We start from the raw sequence: 21,704 nt of genomic DNA on the forward strand, positions 1-21,704 counted from the left end.
GAGGTTCAGGATGTCTGTTTTAACTAAATGCATGTGGAAATGACAAACAAAGCCTTCATTGCCTGTGCTTTTGAGATCTGTGTTTGGGGCAGGTTATTGTCACAGGGTGATGAATGTCTTGGGTTGGAAGAGAATCACAGATTCTCTGGGTCACAGAGTCCAACTTCTGCCTCCATGCAAGGCCCAAAATTCAAAACCTATGTCTGAGTGTTGTCCAAATGCTTCTTGAACTCTCCAGCAGCTTAGGGCCATGCCCATCACCCTCTGGTACAGATCCTTTCCTTAACCACCAGTAGCCCCTCCCCTGACACAGCTACATGCCATGCCCTTGGGCCCTATTGCTGTTACAGAGATCAGATCTCAGCACTGTTCTCTGCACCCTCTGAGGAGCTGCAGCTGCCATGATGCCTCCCTTCAGCTATTCTGCTCTAGGCAGAACAAACTGAGGGGCTGCAGCAGCTCCTCATGTTCTTTGTCCTCCAGGCCCTTCCCCATATCCATAGCCCTCCTTTGGATGCTCTCTAATAGCTTTACGTCACTCTAACATTGTGGTGCTCAAATCTGCACACAGTGCTTGAGATGAGGCTGCACCAGGATGGAGCAGAGTGGGACAATTGCTTCATAATAGAGCAGTTTCAGTAGAAGCAGCATGTTTTTCGAATGCTAGATTTCTGATATATATACTAGTGCACAGTCTTCACCTTGAATTCTACTTGCTAGCATCCAGAGCAGATGCATAGAAGTGAGTGATGAGAATTATTTTGCTCCATCAGCTTTTATATCATGATGAAAGAACACCTTTACCTTACTTATGAGTTGCCTGAGTGGAGTCCTACCTGTGGCTCAGCTACATGAGAACTCAGTTTTAAGCTAATATTTGTATAGCATGATATACAGCATCTGACTTAGCAGGGTATGTATCCAACATTTCATGTATTATTTTTTTGTTGTTGTTGTTGTCATCCATCTACTCTTAAATGACTGGAACAGTTGAATCCAGCACAAACATACCACTGCATGATGCATGACAGTAAATGGCCTGGGGTCACAGGGGCCCTGTAACTTTGTTTACAGTAAAAGTGACCTTTAACTTCTTTCAGAACAGGCTGGCAGGCACGAAAGAAGCGCACACTAGTAACACATTACTTCATGGTCTGGTAGGCTGATGATAAGGCAGAATTGATTAACATTTGTCAACAAATGAGAGTGAAACTTTTGCAGGAGGAAATAAAATTTAAAAAATTGTAATGAATTAAACCTCCAGAATAATAACATACATATAATTTTCTTTCATGTTTTACTTAATCTGTGTGCCCACTTTGAAAGTACATGCATTGCTTGTAAGCTTTTACAAACAGTTCAGTTTTCCTTGCAAATATCAGTTTTCTTTCTTTATCTTCCACTCCCTTTCCTTTTTCATATGTTTCACTTTTTAAAAGTTCAGAGTATACTGATGCTTTGCTATGAGCGGTTGCAGGTTAAAAACCTACCTAACCAATTTCTGAATTAAATATTGTCTTGATTCACATTCAGACTTCTCATTGACTTATTCCTTACACCAGCCTGGGTCCCCATTAGGGAAAGCCATACAGCAAAGTGCACAAAAATTGTGACGTATGGGAAAAGGCAAGTATCCCAGCCACTCTCTTTTTGCTGCTTGAAACAAAACATAAGAGAGATAAAACCACATGAACTTAATGACCTTTGTGCCATGACAGTTTCTGTAATTATTGAGTAGCAGGGATGGGCCAAGAGCTAAGAGGATTTGGGGGGTTGGTCTACACAGGGAGATAAGGTTACATATAAGGCAGCTGTAGCAGATTTGGGTTAACTAACAGAGTTGTTGGGTTTTTTTTTCCCCAGAGCACAGCTAAGTGAGTTTGGACCCTGGAACCATGAGTGGGTGCCCCTTTGTGGGGAACAAATACCTGTGAGTTCCTCTTCTCTTTATTTTGTTTTAAAAGATATAAATCTAATGTAAATTCTGAAGAGGAATTAATGATTATCTGTAAATAGAAAGGGATTATCTGTTAATGAAAAGGGATAGTATGAAGACCCTTCAGGAAAGGGCTATATGATGAGCTAGATTTAATGCTATTAGCTATTACTACTGTGACAAGGTGTGTCAGATGCACTTTCTTTCTCATAAGATTGCTTTAGTGGTTCATTTTTTCATTGCTTGAGTTTTAGGTGTATCTGTTAATAAAATGACATATATAGTGATAGTTCTTGAATTAAATAATTTATATATTTTCTTACTTTTCTTCTCAGATATAAATTTAGCAAGCTATCTTTGAAGGATGAAAAAGATGACAAATCACAAGAGGGAATAAATAAAGCCAGCAAAGGTGGGCTTATCTATGGAGATTACCTGCAAGTAAGTGTGATGAGTTGAATTTTACTGTCCTGGATGTTCAGAAGACTTGAGCCAGTACACAAGACTGGCACTTCTTCCATTCGTGCACCGGCAGTAGTTAGTTGTGCTGGCAAACCTAAACTGTGAAGTGATGCAGCACAATGTTTTATTTGATCTGATAGTTTTCAGTTAGCAATTTTTCTGCAAATTAGAAGGCTGAGTGCAACTTCCCCAAATTATTGCATGAAACTCTGGAATTTGGCTGGAAAAATACACTGCAGTAACGTGGGGTGTGAAAGGAAAACAAACAAACAAGAAAAAAAGCCAAAAGACAACAAGAAGTAATCAAGAAATAAGTAAAAATGTCAGAGGTAATAAGATAATTTAGGCACTTCCTTTTATTTCGTGACACGAGAACTGAAGTGAGTGGAATTACTTTGCACTTGTGAACAAGAGATTAATTTGTTGACATATAATAAGGAATCTTGCAAAGATTTCTTTTAAAGCAGCTGTGAGATAATGAATTTGGCTCCATCAAAATTACAAATGGCAGAACTGAAATAACTCGTTCAGCCTCAAATTAGAGCTCTTGCATAGTTATGTATTACATGGTTACACAGAATTTTTATATCGGAACTCTCTTGCACTGAATATATCAGTACTGATATAGGATCTGGAGAATAGGCTGCATATATTGTTTTCTCCTTTTTTATGTATGTACTTTAAAATCTTAAAGTGATTTTCCTAACTTTTCTACTTGATGTACCTGAACGTTCATTTTAGGCAAGAGTTTTTAGGTTTTTTTCTAGTTAGAAAGAAACTCTTCTTTTTAACTGCTCATACTACCTGGAATATATATATATACAGATCTATATTCATTAAATATAAACTCTACACAATAGGAACACCAAGTCTAATAGCAGAATTGAGAACTTTACAGATAATCTTTTATTATTCTCATTTTTAAGTTGAACAAAATACTGAATGCCCAAGAGCTACAGAGTGAAAAGAAAGGAAACAAAATCCATGATGAGCATCTTTTTATTGTGACACATCAAGGTAAGTAGGTGAGAGGACTGGAGCAATGGTTGTTTGGCATTCTTGCTGTGGGTATTTATATGTATTTAACATTGACAAGTGCTACATCTGATTTGTTTTCACTTTAGACCCGGTCACTACCAGTACTCTGTCTTTTTATGTGTGTTTATGTTTGTATATATCCCTGAATTTTTTTTTTTTTTTTTTTTTGAGGCTGTAATGGACTCTGTGCTTATGAATTCATAACTATAACATTCAGATATAGAAAATCAAGAGTTTAGCAACTTTCTTTCTAGAGAAATTAAGGTGGAGAAATTATTCCTGGCTTGAGTAATAGGGTAATAAGAAGTTTATTGCAGGCAAGCTTTATGTATTTTGTTTTGTGCCTTCTCGGAAACTTCAATCCTCTTTAACCATTGAGAGGCATTAGAAGCCAGCACAATGGTTAGATATTCCCTAACAGCTCATACCCATGTGGTTCGCAGGCACTGATTGGATGACACTTTCCTTTTGTTGGTAGGAAACCTGTAGATGTCATTAAAGATGTAACTAGCTCTGGGTTATAATGGAATGCCGTAGTCCTTTTGCGGAAGTGTTGGGCCTGAATTTTTCTCTTTTCCCTTTTATAATCTATGTTCTGTGCATATAATATCTGATGTGGAAAATATGTTCTATGAAGTTCGGTTTATGTTATTGATACTAGTTTATTTCTAAGTTATTTCTAACAACGTCATTATTGTTTTAGCTTATGAACTTTGGTTTAAGCAGATTCTGTGGGAGTTGGATTCTGTTCGGGTTATCTTTCAGAACGGACATGTAAGTCCACTTTCTCTTGCCTCCCAACCTGATGTATATCCTCATGATGTGCACAGAGATAGATATCAGGAGGAAAAAGGATTCTGCCTATTGCATAGATGCCTCTCCAAGACCAGTTTCACTGGCCAAAATACTCTCATACTTTCCTACTAGTACTGGAAAATTGGAGAAGATATTTTGTGTATATTTTACCGCAGAGAAGTCATGCTCAGAGGCAGAACTGAAAATGGGCTAACAGGTATATTTACACTGACGTGTCAGTGTCTGCCCTTGTTCAAATTTTTGAACTCTACATACAATTCCTTTCATCTAATATCTACTACACGAAAGCAAAACTATTTGCAGTAGCTGTGTATTGTGAAATCCAACAGAAGAGCAATAACCAAAATCATAATGTACAATTGCATGAGAATTTTGTAAAATGACAAATATAACAGAAGCATTTTAAACATCTCTAAACATTTATCCAACACTAAACACACTTCATAACTATTGATAACAAGTCTGACCTAATCAAACTTGATTTCAGAAAGGATGAGTCATTTTTTCATATAATGATCAATGAAAATGTTCTTTGTTGTCCTCTGCAGTCATAATAATGTTGGCTTTCTTAAAATGGTATCGAAATTTATTTGACTGTAATCAGTTCTTAATAGAATAATTTCTCTTTATTTATTTTTATGATAAATGAAAGCTATCTTACAATCAGAATTTGAAATGTCAGTGTTAAAGTTAAAAGCAAAGCAAGATGATTAAGAAAATAGTTTTCATAATTCATTTTTTATACTTTGATATTTTCTTGTTGTTTGCCCTGGTCTGTGAGATGCACTTACTGGGACTGAGTGAATAGGAATCAGAGACAGAAAAATGGATTTAAATAATTGAATATTATACTTTCAGTTAAAATCAGAGCTCTATTCAATATGAGATTGTTCCCCTGTTAGGGATTTCATGTGAAAAATGACATGAGAACTATCATGTTGCACAACAGTGAAAAGACCTGAAATAAATAGACAATGTAAAGAGAACATAATTTTCTGTTTGATCATTGTATTTATTTCTTATTAAGGTAAGAGATGAAAGGAACATGCTGAAGGTTATTACTCGAATTAACAGAATTTCAATGATTCTGAAATTACTTGTGGAACAGTTCTCAGTTTTGGAAACCATGACTGCATTGGACTTCTTTGATTTCAGGTAAATACTTGCTATCCCTCCACAGTAATGCATGGGGTAGTAATTCTCATCCTTTGAGCTGGTTGTGAATTTAAGCAAGGGCTTGCACGTACCCTGCTAGTTTGTAGTACCTGATTTGCTCAACGGTATGAGAACATAAGATCATAGAATACTTTGTGTTGAAAGGGACCGTTAAGATCACCTAGTTCCAGCCCCCCTGCTATAGGCAGGGACACCTTCCACTGGATCAGGTTGCTCGCAGCCTCATCCAACACAGCCTTGAATGCTTCCAGGGAAAGGGCATCCACAAGCTCTCTGGGCAACCTGTTCCAGTGCCTCACCACCTTCACAGCAAAGAATTTCTTCAGAATATCTAGCCTAAATCTGCCCTCTTCCAATTTAAAGTCATTTCCCCTTGTACTATTTTTATACTATCTTGGGACAGTGTTTCCTAGCTTCCCAGTGTTGCATCAAGTGGCTGAAGTAACATTGCTTTCTTCTTATTTCTCCCCAAAATCTTTTGCTCTCCTATAGCTGCCCAAAATATTGCTGGGTCAACTTGTTTGTAGCTCATCTGCCTTCTGCATGGACTGCCTTTGGGATCAGTTGGTTTTCCTCAGTTCTTACTTAGCATTTCCTACATCTTATCTCACCACAACCAGCTCCTTCCCCTACCATTTGTGACAGCTTCATATGCAATTCCTATTCCTATTCTGTTTGTGTCCCTGACCTTGCCGACCGGTTGCGCTTAATGCTTTCCAGAATCCTTCCATCTTCTGCATTGTTTTAGTACCATGTTTCCTAAGAGAAAAGTACAACTTGGCTTCCACTGGAGGTTTGGAACATCTGTGTCTTCAACAGCAGGAGAAATACATGAGCTAATAATCTTCTGAGGAATCATTGCTTCTGCTTTTCAACAAAAAAGTGTGAAGAGTGTGTTACAATTACCTACCAATGTGAAATTTCAGATCAATTTTATTAATTGGTTAATATAATGTTTTTGCACAATTCAGCCCGGAAAGAATCCCATTAATGAATCCTCCAGAATAATGTTCTGAAAAAAAAATTAGTAGGTTTTACTTCATATATACTAATTGGTATGTATGTATAACAAGCCAATTTAAAAGGTATTTATTGGCACTTTAGTGATATTGAAATTTTTCTGATGTGCATTTGGGGTAAAGCTAATTCTGGTGTCTGGAAAAAAAATGATATTCGCTAATTTTTCTTTTGGGAAATGCATGCACAGAGCTGTCATTTGAAAACACAGTATAAACGTGTGTGTGCGTGTGTGTGTATATATATATATATATAATGTCTGTGCATGCACAGATATATCTACCGCCCCACCCCCCCCCAATTGCAAGAGTACCAAAAATGGTCAATTATCTATTTGATATTCTTCAAATATGAGACATGTAGTTATTTCTTCAGCTGAGAAGCAGAGAACTCCATCATGATAAAATAATATCCTGTATTTTTGTATGTTTTTCTCTTCTATTCCCAAAGAGACTACTTAAGCCCAGCCTCAGGTTTCCAGAGCCTGCAATTTCGTTTGCTAGAAAACAAGATCGGTGTTCCCCAAAGCCTGAGGGTCCCCTATAACAGAAGGCATTATCGTGATAACTTCAAGGGAGAGGATTATGAACTCCTGCTGAAATCGGAGCAAGAACCAACGCTTCTGCAACTTGTGGAGGTAATAGCATTTGTCTGAGATCTGGCTTAAATGTTTTACCCTTTCCCTTGAGAATGTCCTTCGCTGTTATCAGTGATAATCTTTTCTCCTTCAGAGAAGCAAGAATGCTGACAGGTTTCCAGTGAACCACATTTTGAATTCTTAGCAAAATTAGTATGAAAGAGTTGGCCATTATGAAACCAACTGTTTTTTTTTTTCTTTTTCCCCAGCTGTTACTCTTGCCTAAAAAAATGTAACTGTTAAACTAGTAAATTACATTGCAGAAATACGACTTGTCTAAGAATATTAATGTATTGGGCCATTTGCATTGTTTTTCATAACTGCAAAATTTTATAGATGAAAAAGTTTAGAATATTCCAATGTTAGTGAGTAATTTTAGGCTGAAAAAAACAACCACAGAAAACAAAAAATGCCAACCTAAAATGAAAATGAGAAAAGATTAACAAGTGTTTCTTTCTCATTTGCCTTGATTTAATGTCCTTGTCTAAAAACTATGCATCGGTCAAACGTGGCAGTTTCTTTAACTCCCTTGTCCTTTTCAAATGCAAACTTAACTTTTAAAGAACAATGCAAAATAAACCTCAGTAAACACATCCATGTCTGTAACAAAACTATTCTCTATGCTTTCATTCAATGACACCTGCTATAGAATGCATAAGAAATCTCTGTAACTTTCCCTCTTTTCCTGATCTTTGGATAAGAAGGAGCTAAATAATATTATCTTTAAAAGGAGTTTGACCATGCAGAGAGACATTTTGTCTTTTTTCTCCTTATTTCAATACTGTGGTTAAAAGGAAATCAAAGAGGCTGCTGATTGCTACGTGCATTTTGATCTTATATTATCACATATTCTGATGGAAACCAATGTCAGATGGTGTGATCAGTATTCATACCGACCAGATAAAAACTCACTACCAACAAATGGTTCTACAGAGATTTATCTTAGTTTATCCTGTCTATGTGGAATAAGATTGTTTCATCTGTCTACAAGGGAATAAATTTTAACAAGAGAACATTTGTCCTCTAACTGATAATTTAACTTGTAAACTATGGGTGTGTTTGCATGAAACTATTATACAGGTACAAATCTTCCATGTGGACATCTTTAAGCCAGTAATTCACACCTATGTGGGTATTAAACCAGAACTATAGCAGTATAATTTATGTTGCTATAAATTATAATTCGAGAGTATTGCGTTTTCATTATGAATTGTTGAACACATTGTTATTGTTAAAGGCATGGCTGGAAAGAACTCCAGGCCTTGAGGCAGAAGGATTTGATTTCTGGGGCCAATTTGAAGTGAATATTTTAAAAGGACTAGAAGAGGAATTTGCCATACTACAGGTATGTTCTATATGCAGCAACAGTTGGAAATCACGTTCTTTTAATTGGCATTTTGGCCCACTCCTGGTTATTCACTTCGTTTAATCCTTGTCAGCCAGTGTTTGCAAGGAGCATAAAAATTACAAACATTACTAGGAAATCTCATTAAGTCTATAATTGGACACCTAGGAATACCTTAAGCATGTTCTATGTGGATTATTTTGATCACAAAAGAGAAGGGAAAGTATAACAGGAAGAAAATCAATTTTACTGAAAATATGGGTGCTTTCATCTGAAGTTCAGAGTTAAAACTCCACAAAATTCAGGCCTATTAATAGAGTGCCATTATATACTGACCGTAACTAGTATATGGTGCTTAGCTGTTGTGTGATCATTTGAATTACACTGGCAAAGAAGCAAGAAAAAAAAATCTCCAAGTGCTGTAAAGCTTGTAGGTATAAGTACATTTTTAATGGAAGAAACACTATAACATAAGAATACATAAAGTCCCTGAGAATATGCTTACAACTTTCTGATTTCTCCAGCTTTTCTATTTAAGTTTTCTAACTCATAGCTGCGCAGTGTCCTCTTTTTTTGCCCTCAAAACAAAGACATAAAATAAGTAGACTTCAAATTAAGATTAGCTGTTCTGAGGCCTCTAGGACTAAAGAAAAGTGATGTTAGTTTGTTTGACCATTTACTCATCTGAATCGTGTTGTATTTAATTGCACAGTTTCTGGTATATATATGTTTTTTAAAGAACAGTGACTTGCCTACCTTGTTTGAAAATACAGTTCTTACACTTGAAGTGTAAACTTACAGAGTGTTCAGATGAAAATGGAGGTTAAATCATGGGCTATTCAGAAGCCTACTTTTTCCCTCCTTATTTCTAAAAAAAATAAAATCTTCTTTTTGATTTAAATATCAAAGGCCAAACCAGAATCAGAAGAAAAAGAGGACTTGTTATCTGAATTCCAAAAGCAGAAAGATATATTACTTTCATTATTTGATGAAAAACGACATGAACACCTGCTTAGTAAAGGTACAGTATATTAGTATGCACATTTGTGATTATTCTGTATTTATCATATCTAAAAATTCAAAATAGCTTTATGTTTTCAGGATAATCAGCAACAAACTGAAGATATTTGTATTTTTCAGGAGAAAGAAGACTGTCTTATAAAGCACTGAAGGGAGCTCTAATGATCTATTTCTACAGGTAATCTTATAAGATGTATCAAGCTATTTTCAGTGCTTACTGTCAGCTGGAAAGGGGAAAACAAACTGTTCTATGAAGTGTCCTAGAAAGTTTTAAAGTACTTTCCAACAAAGAGGGGCAAAAGACAGATTAAAACTTACACGGTCTAAGTGCTTGTTAGAATATCTACTGGTGTTTCAAAACCATTTTGGGGGAAAAAAAAAACACACAGTGAGTGTCGTTTGTTGCTGAAGTGACAGTTTAATATGTAGCTCATCATGAGACATCTTACTGTACTCTCTTTCATTTTCCAAGAGAGGAGCCCCGTTTTCAGGTTCCCTTTCAGCTTCTTACCTCTCTTATGGATATTGACGTACTCATGACAAAATGGAGATGTAAGTTCTACTCTTTTATGGAGATACTCTTTTAGATGCAAGTAAACTGCTTTACTTCACACTCTGAGACTTATATCTAGAGTTTTAACATTGAGCTTCTGAGCTTGTCCTTTAAAAATAACATTTACTTTTTTTCTACTTTGGCCAAGAGGAAAAATGAACGGCTTCCTGTGATCAGTAAATACATAGATGAAGCTATCACTTACAGGATGTGCTTTAAGCTAGCTAAAAAAATTTTATTTAAGGGATAGCAAAATATTTTCTCAAACCCTCATCATGATGACTGTTCAAATGGAAATATTCCTTCTGCTCTTTCCCTGTTTAGATAACCATACACTGATGTGTTAATTCTGTATTAACATTCATTTTATGTTAACTGACTTAATTATGCCACTCAGCTCCTACATTGCTGAAGACCTAGTAGCTCATCTCTCTATGATCTTTAATAATGCAGCGTTCACCTTGATGTGACCCTTTGTTTATATTTTAACACTCACTATGTGCCTTACCCTTTGTATGTATTGTTTAGATAACCATGTCTGCATGGTGCATAGAATGATTGGCAGTAAGGCTGGCACAGGAGGTTCATCAGGCTACCAGTACTTGCGCTCAACGGTGAGGTAAGAATAATGCATTTCTTCCTTTTACCTACCTTGATACTGTTCATAGATGCTGTACTGCTGGCAGATAGATTTCGGACAGCTCACTAGAAGTTAGAGAGCTGTCATTCCTCTTTTGGGACTATATTGAGAATTTCCTCACCCTGCCAGTTGTATGTTTACTTATCAGGCTGACACATGTGATTTCTAAGCCTTTTGTGGCAAAGGGCTTTGATCACTCATGCAAAATGCACTTACAGTTCTCGGTCAAGGGATCTAGGCATTACTGTAATAGGAAATAATATCAAGGCTGCACTGCTTATCTTGTGTGCTTTCCAGCCCAAATTAATACACGATGCAGGATGAAAGTTAGTCCCATCTGCTGTGTAACAAATGAGTTTCTTGCTGCAAACACTAACTATATAATCTAAGACACATAAACTTGGTAAATACCCCCTGGATGCGCATGAAAAATCAGAAACATTTCTTTCTATTGGATGAAGCAGAGAAGGAATTTAAAACAGAGGAACTGTCTTTTTCTTAGTGGATGGTCTTGAATTGAGCACAGAACTCCCTGAATGGTCAGAGCTTTACACAAAATTTTGAGGATTTCAGCAGAAAGATGCAGCAGTATTTCCTTTCCTGCCTGCTGTGCCATAGAAACAGTTGGACTGAACTTAAACTCTGCAATACTACAGAGAATAATGGTCAGTGCAGAAACATTATTAAATGTATGAGGGTATGATTCCTGAGGATTTCAAAGTTGTAGCTCTTCCTTTAGCACAGATGGCAACATTAATTATTCCAATTGTCTTTTCCAGTGACAGGTACAAGGTGTTCGTGGATTTGTTCAACCTTTCAACATTTCTAGTGCCAAGACACTGGATACCAAAGATGAATCCAACTATTCATAAATTCCTTTATACAGCAGAATACTGTGACAGCTCCTATTTTAGCAGTGATGACTCTGACTGAAGTATCATTCTAGACTGGTTGCTGCAAAGAACTTCAGAACTTTCACCCTGAGTGGTACTATTCCTGACCTATAGCAACTGTCCTCATCAGCATGGGTGTGTAAATATTTATTTATGTATGACAGAACTAGGTAAATATTCCACTTCACTTATAGGAGAAATTTAATTGTTTATAAAAAAAGTAATCTTGCATTGATTCATGCTCTATTAAAGAAAAAAAAAATCTGATTCAAATTAATAGTTAGCTAATCTTGAGTGTTTGTTTCTGAAAATCTATACTTAGAGACAGGGAAAAACTATACGGATTATTATCATCATGTCTTATATGTACATATATTTCTATTTGTCAGTTTATGTAATTACCTGATGTTAATTATTGAGTTGAAGATGTAAATTCTCATCAGCAGTACAGTTCCAAAAGGAATTTCAGTTTAAGATCTTCAAAGGCTGGATTTTGAACAAATATTGGATCCCGAATCTGTGGAAACCCAAGTCTCTGGAATTTTCTTACACAAGAATATAAAGGCCTGTATTAGAAATACTTACTGTTAGGAATAGCAGAGATGAATGCCTACTTCACACTTCAAATAAAGCAGCATTCTAGTTCTTCTTTCGTTGTCTTCTAAAGCAAGCGTAACATTCACACAACAATGTGACAGCTGTTTAAAATGTTTTTTAATCAAGATATCATTGAAACAAGGATAAAATTGTTACATCATAAAAGTGAGGTGACTTTGATCACCAAGTAGATAAGGCTGTATCATCTTCTCATTAGATGGACTGTTGCTAAATGCTTCTCTAGAAAATACATTTGCTGCAGGCTTCAATTTTTGGTGAGTTGTTCTGTATCTGTGTACTCCAATTAATCTTGGTTGTATCACTTCAGAAGCATAGCTGGAACTTCAATGTTTGATACTTCTATAAAAACACATTACTTCTATGCCAATTTAGAAGTTTAGCTGTTCTTATCCCATCAGGGAAGTGTGCTATCTGTTGTCTGTAATCTGCTAAGGGTATGGCTGTACTACACAAAATGTTTCCCTTTTATTATTCTCAAGTTTGAGCCTGTTAGAGAGAGGAATAGCACCTAACATTTAGCACCTAAGTCTTTTTTCCCCCCACTTAAAATACTGACTCTTAAAAACAGAAGGCCTAAGGTGACAGTACAAGAGAGAGTGATGAACATTCATGGCATCTGTTGTAAAAACATTACACTGATCATTAGGAGGGTACAGCATGTACCAAAAATATAGAACTGCTTCAATACTTTTCATAATACTCCTCAATAAAGGACACTGATAAAGCATTCCAGGTGACAGAGTCTGAGCATCTTAGAAATGCGTGTTTAGTTGTCCATTCTAGTTACATTTGCCTCCAGCTGTAGTTATACAGATCAGCAAAGCTGGAACCACCTTATTACTCTCAGCAAGTCTCTCCTACAAGGTCAACTGAGTTTAATACTTTTGTAGGGAAGCCTACTCTACTTGGAATATGCAAATAGCTTACAACTATCTACTACCAGACTTTTTCTATGACAGATAATTTCTTAATTTGTTTCACAGCTGTTCCATTGTTAGCTGTGAAGCAGAGAAGAGAGGAGGTGTGGGGAATCGACAGCTAGTAAGGCACAGAATGGTTCTGTTGCAAACATTTCTGTCCTGGCAGGGCAGAGGATGATAAACTACTAGAACTGTCTTGGTTCATCTAAGTACAGTTTTCTTCTTGCTTTCCTACCCATTTAACAAATTAATTCAGAAGACTATTATATTTGAGGCCCTTTTCAAAATACACCTTCCAACTTGGAAGAGCTCTGAAGTTCTATCTACTCAAGAAAGGAAAAAGAGTGGAATAGAAGGACTACAGCATTACAGAGACCCTGCTCAGGAAATTGCTTTGTGGCTATTTCACTCCTTTGTTCATCTAGTTTTAGAGAAAGGAAAAAAAAAAAAAAAAAGTAGAATTTCACAAAAACGTGGAAGACAAAAACATGTCTCAACCAGAGATACTAGAAAAGCCAAAGCAGGTAGCAAAACAGAACTTTTTTCTCTTAGCACCCTTCTCTCCTAATAAAAAGCAGCCATTGTGCTCCTGATGCTTAAATCATTTTAATTATACTCCATCACACCACTGATTATTGGGTTCACATTCCTTATTTGCTATCACTTCTTTTCTCGAGAAAATTTTTAATGGGATGTACTTTTTAGTATTCAGTACCTAAATTCTACATAGCAGTTTCAATCTATCTCCACAACTTCCTTCTGCAGGCTTTGTGGTTGATTCAAAGTCATCTTATTCCATGGGGGATTTGATACATAACACAAAAACATATAATATACATAAAAACATATCTAAAAATTCCAGCCAACCACTTCCTGTACTGCTTAAAAAGCAGGAATTCTTCATATAGTTTGTCCTTATTTTAGGAAATGCTGCATCTTCACATATAACGTATGCCAAATGATAATCCTGGTCTTCAGCCAAAATCAAACAAATACTGATGAAACTGTATCTGCTATACCTATAGATTAAACAAACAAAGAAACTGTAATGAATACTAGAAACAGAGACTTGCCACCAAATTAGTTACCAGAACTCATATTCATATTACATCCTCTCTCTTCCTTATACTAAGTATTGGCATAGGGTGGCAGCAGGGAAAAAAAAACACACAAAACCCACCAAAATAAACAGCTACAATTCTTATTTCCTCACTGCCTGACATTATTTATAGTTTAAATCTATTCTTCTTCTTCCTCTGTTTTCACATTCAAAACTCAAGATTTTTCTTTGAGGATTAGGCACAGAATCCTTGGATGGGACATTTACCTGTCTTACCTCTAGATTCAGAAACTTGGCAGAAAGTGAGTATTTAAAAATATAAAAGCCACTTAAACTAGCCTAGGCTGATGATACACAACAACTGCACACTTGACAACACCATTACCTCTCCATGGTAAGGTACTGTCATACATAAATTATTATGGCTTATGTACCTTAACATTTGAATGATGTTTTTCAGTCATTCAACAACATGGCTAGGTTGAACCACCACCACTGTTTTTCTATCTGAACTCACCTAACCTCATTCAAAACATAGCAATGATTTGTATTTCCTCTGCAAGGATCACTGTATCACTTTACTTATGTGGAGCAACACATGGCCTTTATCACTTGCATTATTTCTCAGACTTACCACAGACATTGCTGCCTATCTTAACACGAGCATAGCCATCTATTCCCCATGTACGGCCCCAAGAGTTTTGTACAATCCAGTAAGGAATGGTACCTGGAAAATACATTTTCATAGGGTAAAGACAAATGATAATTAGGAAATATAAAAATGCTAACATTCTATACACTTAATTAGCATTTTAATATCTCACAGGATGCTGACTGGGTGCCATTATACAGAGAAGCCTCCTGTTGTTCACAGCAAGGACTAATACTTCAGCAAAAAACAGACTGGATATACCCTGTGTTAGGGTAAAGATATAGATACCTGTGTTCTTGTCTTTACAGGGACATGAAGTCCCACTAAACCAAAGGAACATAGAAAAGAAGAATTTCCTGGGATCAGACTGCAATTCCAGAACTGAGCTGACACCAAGTCAAGCAGTTCTCAAATTATGGATTTTAATATCCTGACTTACAGGAGACAAGCTGCAAGTACAAGGAAACAAAAGAACTTAGAAGTTCAGTTGATGGAAACATACCTGTTCTGTCAAAACCAGTGATAAGTACAGCATGGTTTGCTTTTCCACTGGAGCAGTGATACTGTATGATCCCACCAAGATAATCCTGCCAGCTAACTGCATCTACTGTTACTGCCAAAGGACCCCAGTCAACAAGTACTCTCATCATTTCCTCTTCCTGACCACTGTGAAAGAAGTGAGTGATAACACAGAGCTTAAAGTTAGTGTAGAAAAGCAATTTGAGATGAGATAATCTACTTAAGTAAGATTTAATAATCAAATAATGAATGGACTATGGAATAGGCGCCAGTCCAAAGATTAAAAAGTCTAGGTCAAGTGAGCAGTACTAAGCACCATCTACCTCTTATGCCCCACTCCTCTCAATTAGAAAACAACTACATATTATTATTACCCTTTAGTTTTTCAAACATTCAGGTGAAATTATCCACATAACCTTTGGCTTACTCTTACTCCAGTAAGTGAACACTTTAGTGAAAGTACAGCAATAATCAACAGCAGTTACCTGAAGTCATATGCAGCAAATCCTCTTATTGAAACTCCAAAATCCGAGTGAGCAAAATAATGGCACAGTCCTGTCTGAGCTTTAAAAGTGTACTCTGAATCTCTCACAAGTTTGACTTTTGTCTGCAAAGAGATAAATAAATGAGAATGCAATGTGTTTGACTCAGTCCAGTGACCCCTGCATACATGGTCTCTTCTACAGGGGCACTGTGTGGCTATTGCTTCAGTTGATTTCAATGGAAATACTGCACCAGTCACAGAATATTATTCTCATCCCTTGTGGGTGAATTTAATGCACTCATAAGCAACATATATAGACTATAAAATTAAAATCAAGTTTCAGTTCTGCTTGAAATAATACTTAATTCTAGGCTAATAAACAACCATATACACACAAGCAAAAATCAGATGGTCTGTAAAGCAAACATTCCTTTTTCCCCATCACTTCTTCCCCTGTAAAAACAAAACAAACACACACACACAAAAAAAACCCCAAAACAATGCTAAAGAAGGGCTCAAGATTTATACAATGTTTCATACCTGATTCAGCCAACTCAAAGCAGTTACTGTGGAACCACCGCTGCAGCCATAATTACTGTATGAACAATCGATAACCTGCTGTACGCTGAGTTCTTCCAGATTATTTCCTTTAATTGCATAGGCAGACTCTATTCCACCCACAACACTGAAAGCCCAGCAGCCTCCACACTGGAAGAAAGAGAAGATAAACAGGAGAAAAAAAAAAGTCAACCTTGCTTTTGTAACACAATATGGAAAAAGGTAAGTATAAAGAGTTTTCCAATGCTCTTCATTTACTATCTCATTTTTTATCTTCGTTTTTATGACATTACAAATACGGAATTGTTTTTTTTATCCCCGCTGTGCTACTCTGTGAAAACTAAAAATGAATTAGAGACGACTTACTTTAATGATTCCTTCCTGACTCATTTTTACTAACATTAAGACAGCCCTTTGAAATAGGTCTAAGGGACACTTTTTAGTGCTAGGTATGTTATTTTCTTAATTATAGACCGAGACTTGGGAAGAAATTACTTTTTAACCACATTATTAAGTTCTGTAAAAGGATGCACTTAAGGAAGTAGCCTGTGGTTTTCTGTGGTCTGAAGAATTTTATAGAAGTATATTAGATTACACCACAAGCAGCATAACCAAAACTAAATGTGAGAAAACAAAACTCCTAGCTGATATCACAGTTTGTTTTCTCAGCTTTTTCAGTTGTGGTGATTTATACAGAGAGCACAGAGCTTATTCCTAGGCAGAGGTTACATTACACAAAGGAAAAATATTGGGAGTTTAAAAGCTGAGTGCTGCTTACCCTGTTCAGCGTACTAGATGGGTATAGCCAATCTGGGATGTAACCAGTTGGGTTCTATTTATGTGCCATACAAGCACCTCCAGAGAAGAGGAGTTTAGTGGTAAAGGTCTGGATTCTACACAATTCATAACTGCACAATTAGCAACTTTTACCTTTTATGCTTTATACCTAAGCCCACTCTTTGTAAAAGGCTGTGTTACTTAGCATATGTCAATGCTCCAAGTCTTGAGGAAATGCTGATCCTTCCCTGTCCTTCATCGTGCCCTACAATGTACTTCCTGGAACTGTCTCTAACCAGTGCTTGAGAATCAGCAAAAGGAAATCATCGCCACTTACTGTCTGCTGATTTCTCACTTCTGCAATGACTTTCTTGTCCCTCCAGTCAAACTTCTTTGGCAAAGGTTTTTCCTTTCCCTTTGGCACTTTTATGTATCTGGGGAGTTTGTGAGGTATGCTTCTTAAGTAAATAGCTAAACACAGAATACAGACTTTTATACATCTGCTTAAAGAAATGACAAAAACAAACGAACAACACAAACCCAACCTGTTTTACTAGAAGCCATAATGGTAACTTTGATCCGTGGTCACAACCACGGAATGGCACAGCATTCTCAAATCCATAAAGTAATCATTATAGTCCAGAACTAATTTAAATATTCTTACAGTTTAGAAAGAACAGAAATATTCAACGTGGGAAACATGAGGACTATTTTGTACCTTTGAACTCTTCTGGGAACAGGTGAGAAAACTGATTTTTTCCATAGAAAGCAGTTCCATTATCGTTTGATGGTGAATTCAGTAAACTAATTCTTTTAGCACTTTCCTGAATAGAAACAAAAGTATTGCGGCTGTCATTGTTAGTGACAAAACTGTAAGAGCAGAAGGTTACCAACAGCAAATATGACCTCAGAATCAGAGAGCCATTAAAGTTAGAAAAGACTTTTAAGATCACCTAGTCTGCCTAGGTAAGCCCACCTAGTCTGTCAGTACCACATCCACACCATTCTTCAACACCTCCAAGGATGCTCCAGCTCCCTTGGCAGCCTGTGCCCATCCACCCTGAATGTCCCTCCTGGCACAATTTATGGCCATAACCCCTTGCTAACTTGCTCAGCTCAGATTCCACTCAGATTCACCCTGGGCTCTTATCAAGCCAGTCTGAAAGCGATTAGACTAATTTTAGCTCCAGAAACACTTATGAAGTGCACAGATAGTATAAAATCAATATAAGACCAAACAAAATAAATTGACAAGTGGAGTCAAAGTCATCTGATGCCCTTGTCGGGCAGCACAACATGGAAACGCACGAAAACATTTCATCCTTAGATAAGATTTAACTTTGCCTTGTTTCATGCTGCAGAACTAACATAACTATCTGCCGCAGGACGGCACGCAGCACGAGCACCCAAGGAGGACCCGGCCGCAGCTGTGATGCTGCTCCCTGGCGTCGGGAGCGGGGAAGGGAGGAACCCGCAGACACAGCGGCTCGGATGACGAGCAGGGCAGCAGAGCAGCGGTGACCTACCCGCAGCGCCGCCGCTTCTTCCTCCCCTCCTCCTCCTCCATCCCACGGAGGACTCCCCGCAGTACCCGGGGGCACCGGGAACGCGGCCTTGGCCGCTCTCAGCAGACAGCACGCCAGCCCCAGCGCTAGTACCCCCATCACCGCGGGTTAACTCGGCCGCGCCTCGTTCCCTGCCGGCTTCCTGCCCGCTCCGCCTCCGGCTGCCGAGTCATAGCGGGTGGGGTCTCGAGAGACACCCCCACTCCGGCACGGCTCGTAGCCGGCTCCTTGCAGGGAGAGGCGGGGACGGGCTTTTCGTTTCCAAGGCTGCGTGCAAGCCGGGGGGCACGGCTACTGGGCGCTGCAGCTGCTGGCTGCGAGGCAGGAAAGGGCGAGAGGTGATGGCTGTCCCTGAGGGCTGGACTTGTTGCAGAGTTTTAGGAGAGAGAGCGTAGCTATTTCTTTGAGTAGCAGAAACGCATTTTGTAGCTCTTAGCATGTGAAGGCTCAGTGAGGAGCAAGCGAAAATGTGGCTGCGTGTGCGTGCTCGAGACGGCCGGTCGCTTCCTTGGGGCGGTTCGCGTTGGTGGTCCGGAGTCAACTCGGTTTCTGCAGCGTTTCCTCACTCAAGTGTGAGTGAGCGGGTTCTGTCGTGTTTATTTCCTAGTTCTGAGGCAACGAGGTGCCCCGCTCCTGCTTCGGGTAACCGAGTTTGCTCTCTTCTGGGAAATGGCTTTAAAACGAACACAAACAAGAACTATCTTATTTTATACTGGTAACTCATGTTGGAGGAGGTCCTAAGTGGCTCGATCAGTGCTTGCCCGCTGTATCCCCCGGTGTGACTTTACTACTTGTCAGCAGTGGGAAACTCTATTTTCTGGGGTGAGATTACGTTATCGGCATTATTATCTGTCAGAGGAAGTGAAAAACAACAACAAAACCCACAGTACTTCATGATAAACCAACAGCTCCTTCCAGTCTACCTTGCTGGTAAAGGAACTGATAGCTGTAGTGGCATCAATAACTTTGAAACACATGGGGGCAGCAGAGGACTTTTGGAGAGGCAATACCAAACCATGCGGTTGCTTAAAAAAAACCCAACACAACAAAAAGAAACAGTCCCTCCTATTTGGGAAGAAGGTATCCAAAACAGGTTCACATTTATACATAGATTTATAGCATATCAACAGGCAGGCAGTCCCTATTTTGAATTACTCCTCTGTAAACCTGCTCCAGCTTCATAAAGATAAAAGCAGAGGTCACCCCAGGCAGGTAATTTAAGTGCTTTTTTCCCCTTTTTTCTTTTTGGACTTTGCAGGATAAATAAATACTTCCAGAAAGCCTATTGAATATTCTATTGGTAGAGGCTTAATTTTTAATAGCATTTTATGTAATTACTGTTCTTGCTGTTTGCTAGAAGTATTTAATAAGCCCCATGAGTGCTAAAAGAAGCAGCAATAATGTATATGATTTGGAGCCCCTATATTCATTCAAAAACACTTGCTTTGAATGGAGGTATTCCAGTATTAACAGAACCTGGTTCTCTATAAGTGCAAAACTCCCACTTTTAAACTGATCTATAACTTACACCGGTATAATTACTGGAAGGATTTTCATAGTATGACAGTCAGAAAGCTTACTGACACTTATTAGACTACCTTTATTTTTCTCTCCCCTCACAGAGAAGAAATAATCTAAGTCCAACAGCAGGTGGAGCTGAGCACCTTGTCTTGAGAAAGCTTGCAGAGAAATATGACTTCAGAAGATGCGTAAGGCATTCTATTCATTTAAACACTTGCAGCGGTGTTGCTCTCTAAATACAGTTGCAATGGCAACAATTATTATATTTAATTAAACAAATGAAAATTACAGTTTTGGGGTGAAATCTGGTCCTGTTTAAGGCAGTGTGAGAGTGAATTAGCAGTATTGCTGGTATTCTGAAGCCCTCTTTTATCAGCCTTGAGTTAGACTTCCTAAATACATCAGCATCTTTGTCTAGTGAGAGGACAGGAGGACTTGCCAAATCCAAGGAGAAGGAGAAAGAGGTACAACCTAGAAATCTTAACATAGATTTTTTACTCATTACATTGGATTATTTCTTATTCAGTTGTAAAAACTGAATTTGCTACTTAAAGAAGTACAGTGGGAATGTGCCACATAAGGAGGACTTAGGAGTTGTTATGCTGGTGAAAAATGTGGAGCCAAAGGACAAAATGGTTTAGGCTTCGGATAGCTTTCATTCCACTGAAATTTATGTAATCATCCTACGAATCGGAATTAGGGTTAGGGTTATTGTACACAGGAAAAAAAAGTTCCTCAAGCATTTATTGTATTGGGATAATCTAAAGCGTAATGACGGCTTACTTTACACTTTCTCTGTTAGCAGAATTTAATGCTTGTTCAAAAAAGATACTTCCCAGTGTCGAAGGTTTGATGTTTGCCTTGTTTTGGTCCATAAGGATATGGCACTTCTGCTGTGATTTGCCCAGCAAGTAGAAACATTATAGATTATCTTATAAGGTAGTTATGATTAATTTAGCATTTGATGTTATATACATTATAGGTTCTCATGTGTAGCTGACCAGAGAGAACTAGATAATCTCTTGAAAATCCTGATTGTGGCAAGTGTTACCCTCTGAAGAGGAAAACTTTCATGTAGCTCAGCTTTTCCTTGGGACATGAAGAATTTATTAAATGCGATGCCCTTCTTCCTAGTAGGCAGGGCAGTCGTTGAAAAGGTCATCTTTTAAAACAGATTGAAGTACATTCTGCATTACAAAAAGCATTTGACATTTCATTTTTTCTCTATTTTTTCACGCGTAGCCATGCACATAGTACCTGTGGTTCATTTGCTGCCATAACTCAGTAATCAGAGTATGAGATCACAACTTACTAGAATCTGAAGGAAAGTAGTTTCTGCTTGATTTTAGATTACATGTTAAATCCTTTTTATCTGTGTTTAAGTTTCAGATAAAATAAAGTATGTAACTGTAATTTTTTAAACATCTTTTAATAAATACCTTGAGGTAATTCTTAAAGGAACAGGTAGTCTGAAAAAATAAATATGTGTGCACAGGA

At 37.7% G+C, this 21,704-nt stretch overlaps 2 protein-coding genes across 2 annotated transcripts; one reads left to right on the forward strand and one right to left on the reverse strand.

Annotated features, from left to right (window-relative positions):
* The first annotated feature begins 1,491 nt into the window (after positions 1-1,491).
* On the forward strand, positions 1,492-12,878 carry TDO2 (tryptophan 2,3-dioxygenase). Its single transcript, XM_015860968.2, has 12 exons — positions 1,492-1,930; positions 2,272-2,377; positions 3,325-3,415; positions 4,140-4,210; positions 5,280-5,407; positions 6,896-7,082; positions 8,320-8,427; positions 9,337-9,448; positions 9,568-9,625; positions 9,920-9,999; positions 10,529-10,619; positions 11,420-12,878. Exons 1-12 carry the CDS (start codon positions 1,896-1,898, stop codon positions 11,571-11,573), a joined length of 1,221 nt encoding a protein of 406 aa, XP_015716454.1. The 5' UTR covers positions 1,492-1,895; the 3' UTR covers positions 11,574-12,878.
* Positions 12,231-19,743, reverse strand: CTSO (cathepsin O). Its single transcript, XM_015860969.2, has 8 exons — positions 18,648-19,743; positions 17,840-17,945; positions 17,459-17,592; positions 16,327-16,494; positions 15,788-15,909; positions 15,286-15,449; positions 14,766-14,858; positions 12,231-14,090 (listed from the first exon to the last, which is right to left on the reverse strand). The coding sequence occupies exons 1-8, from the start codon at positions 18,783-18,785 to the stop codon at positions 14,056-14,058; spliced, it is 960 nt and encodes a 319-aa protein (XP_015716455.1). The 5' UTR covers positions 18,786-19,743; the 3' UTR covers positions 12,231-14,055.
* Positions 19,744-21,704: the final 1,961 nt, after the last annotated feature.

Source organism: Coturnix japonica, chromosome 4, assembly GCF_001577835.2.
Source record: "Coturnix japonica isolate 7356 chromosome 4, Coturnix japonica 2.1, whole genome shotgun sequence".
Classification (NCBI taxonomy): domain Eukaryota; kingdom Metazoa; phylum Chordata; class Aves; order Galliformes; family Phasianidae; genus Coturnix; species Coturnix japonica.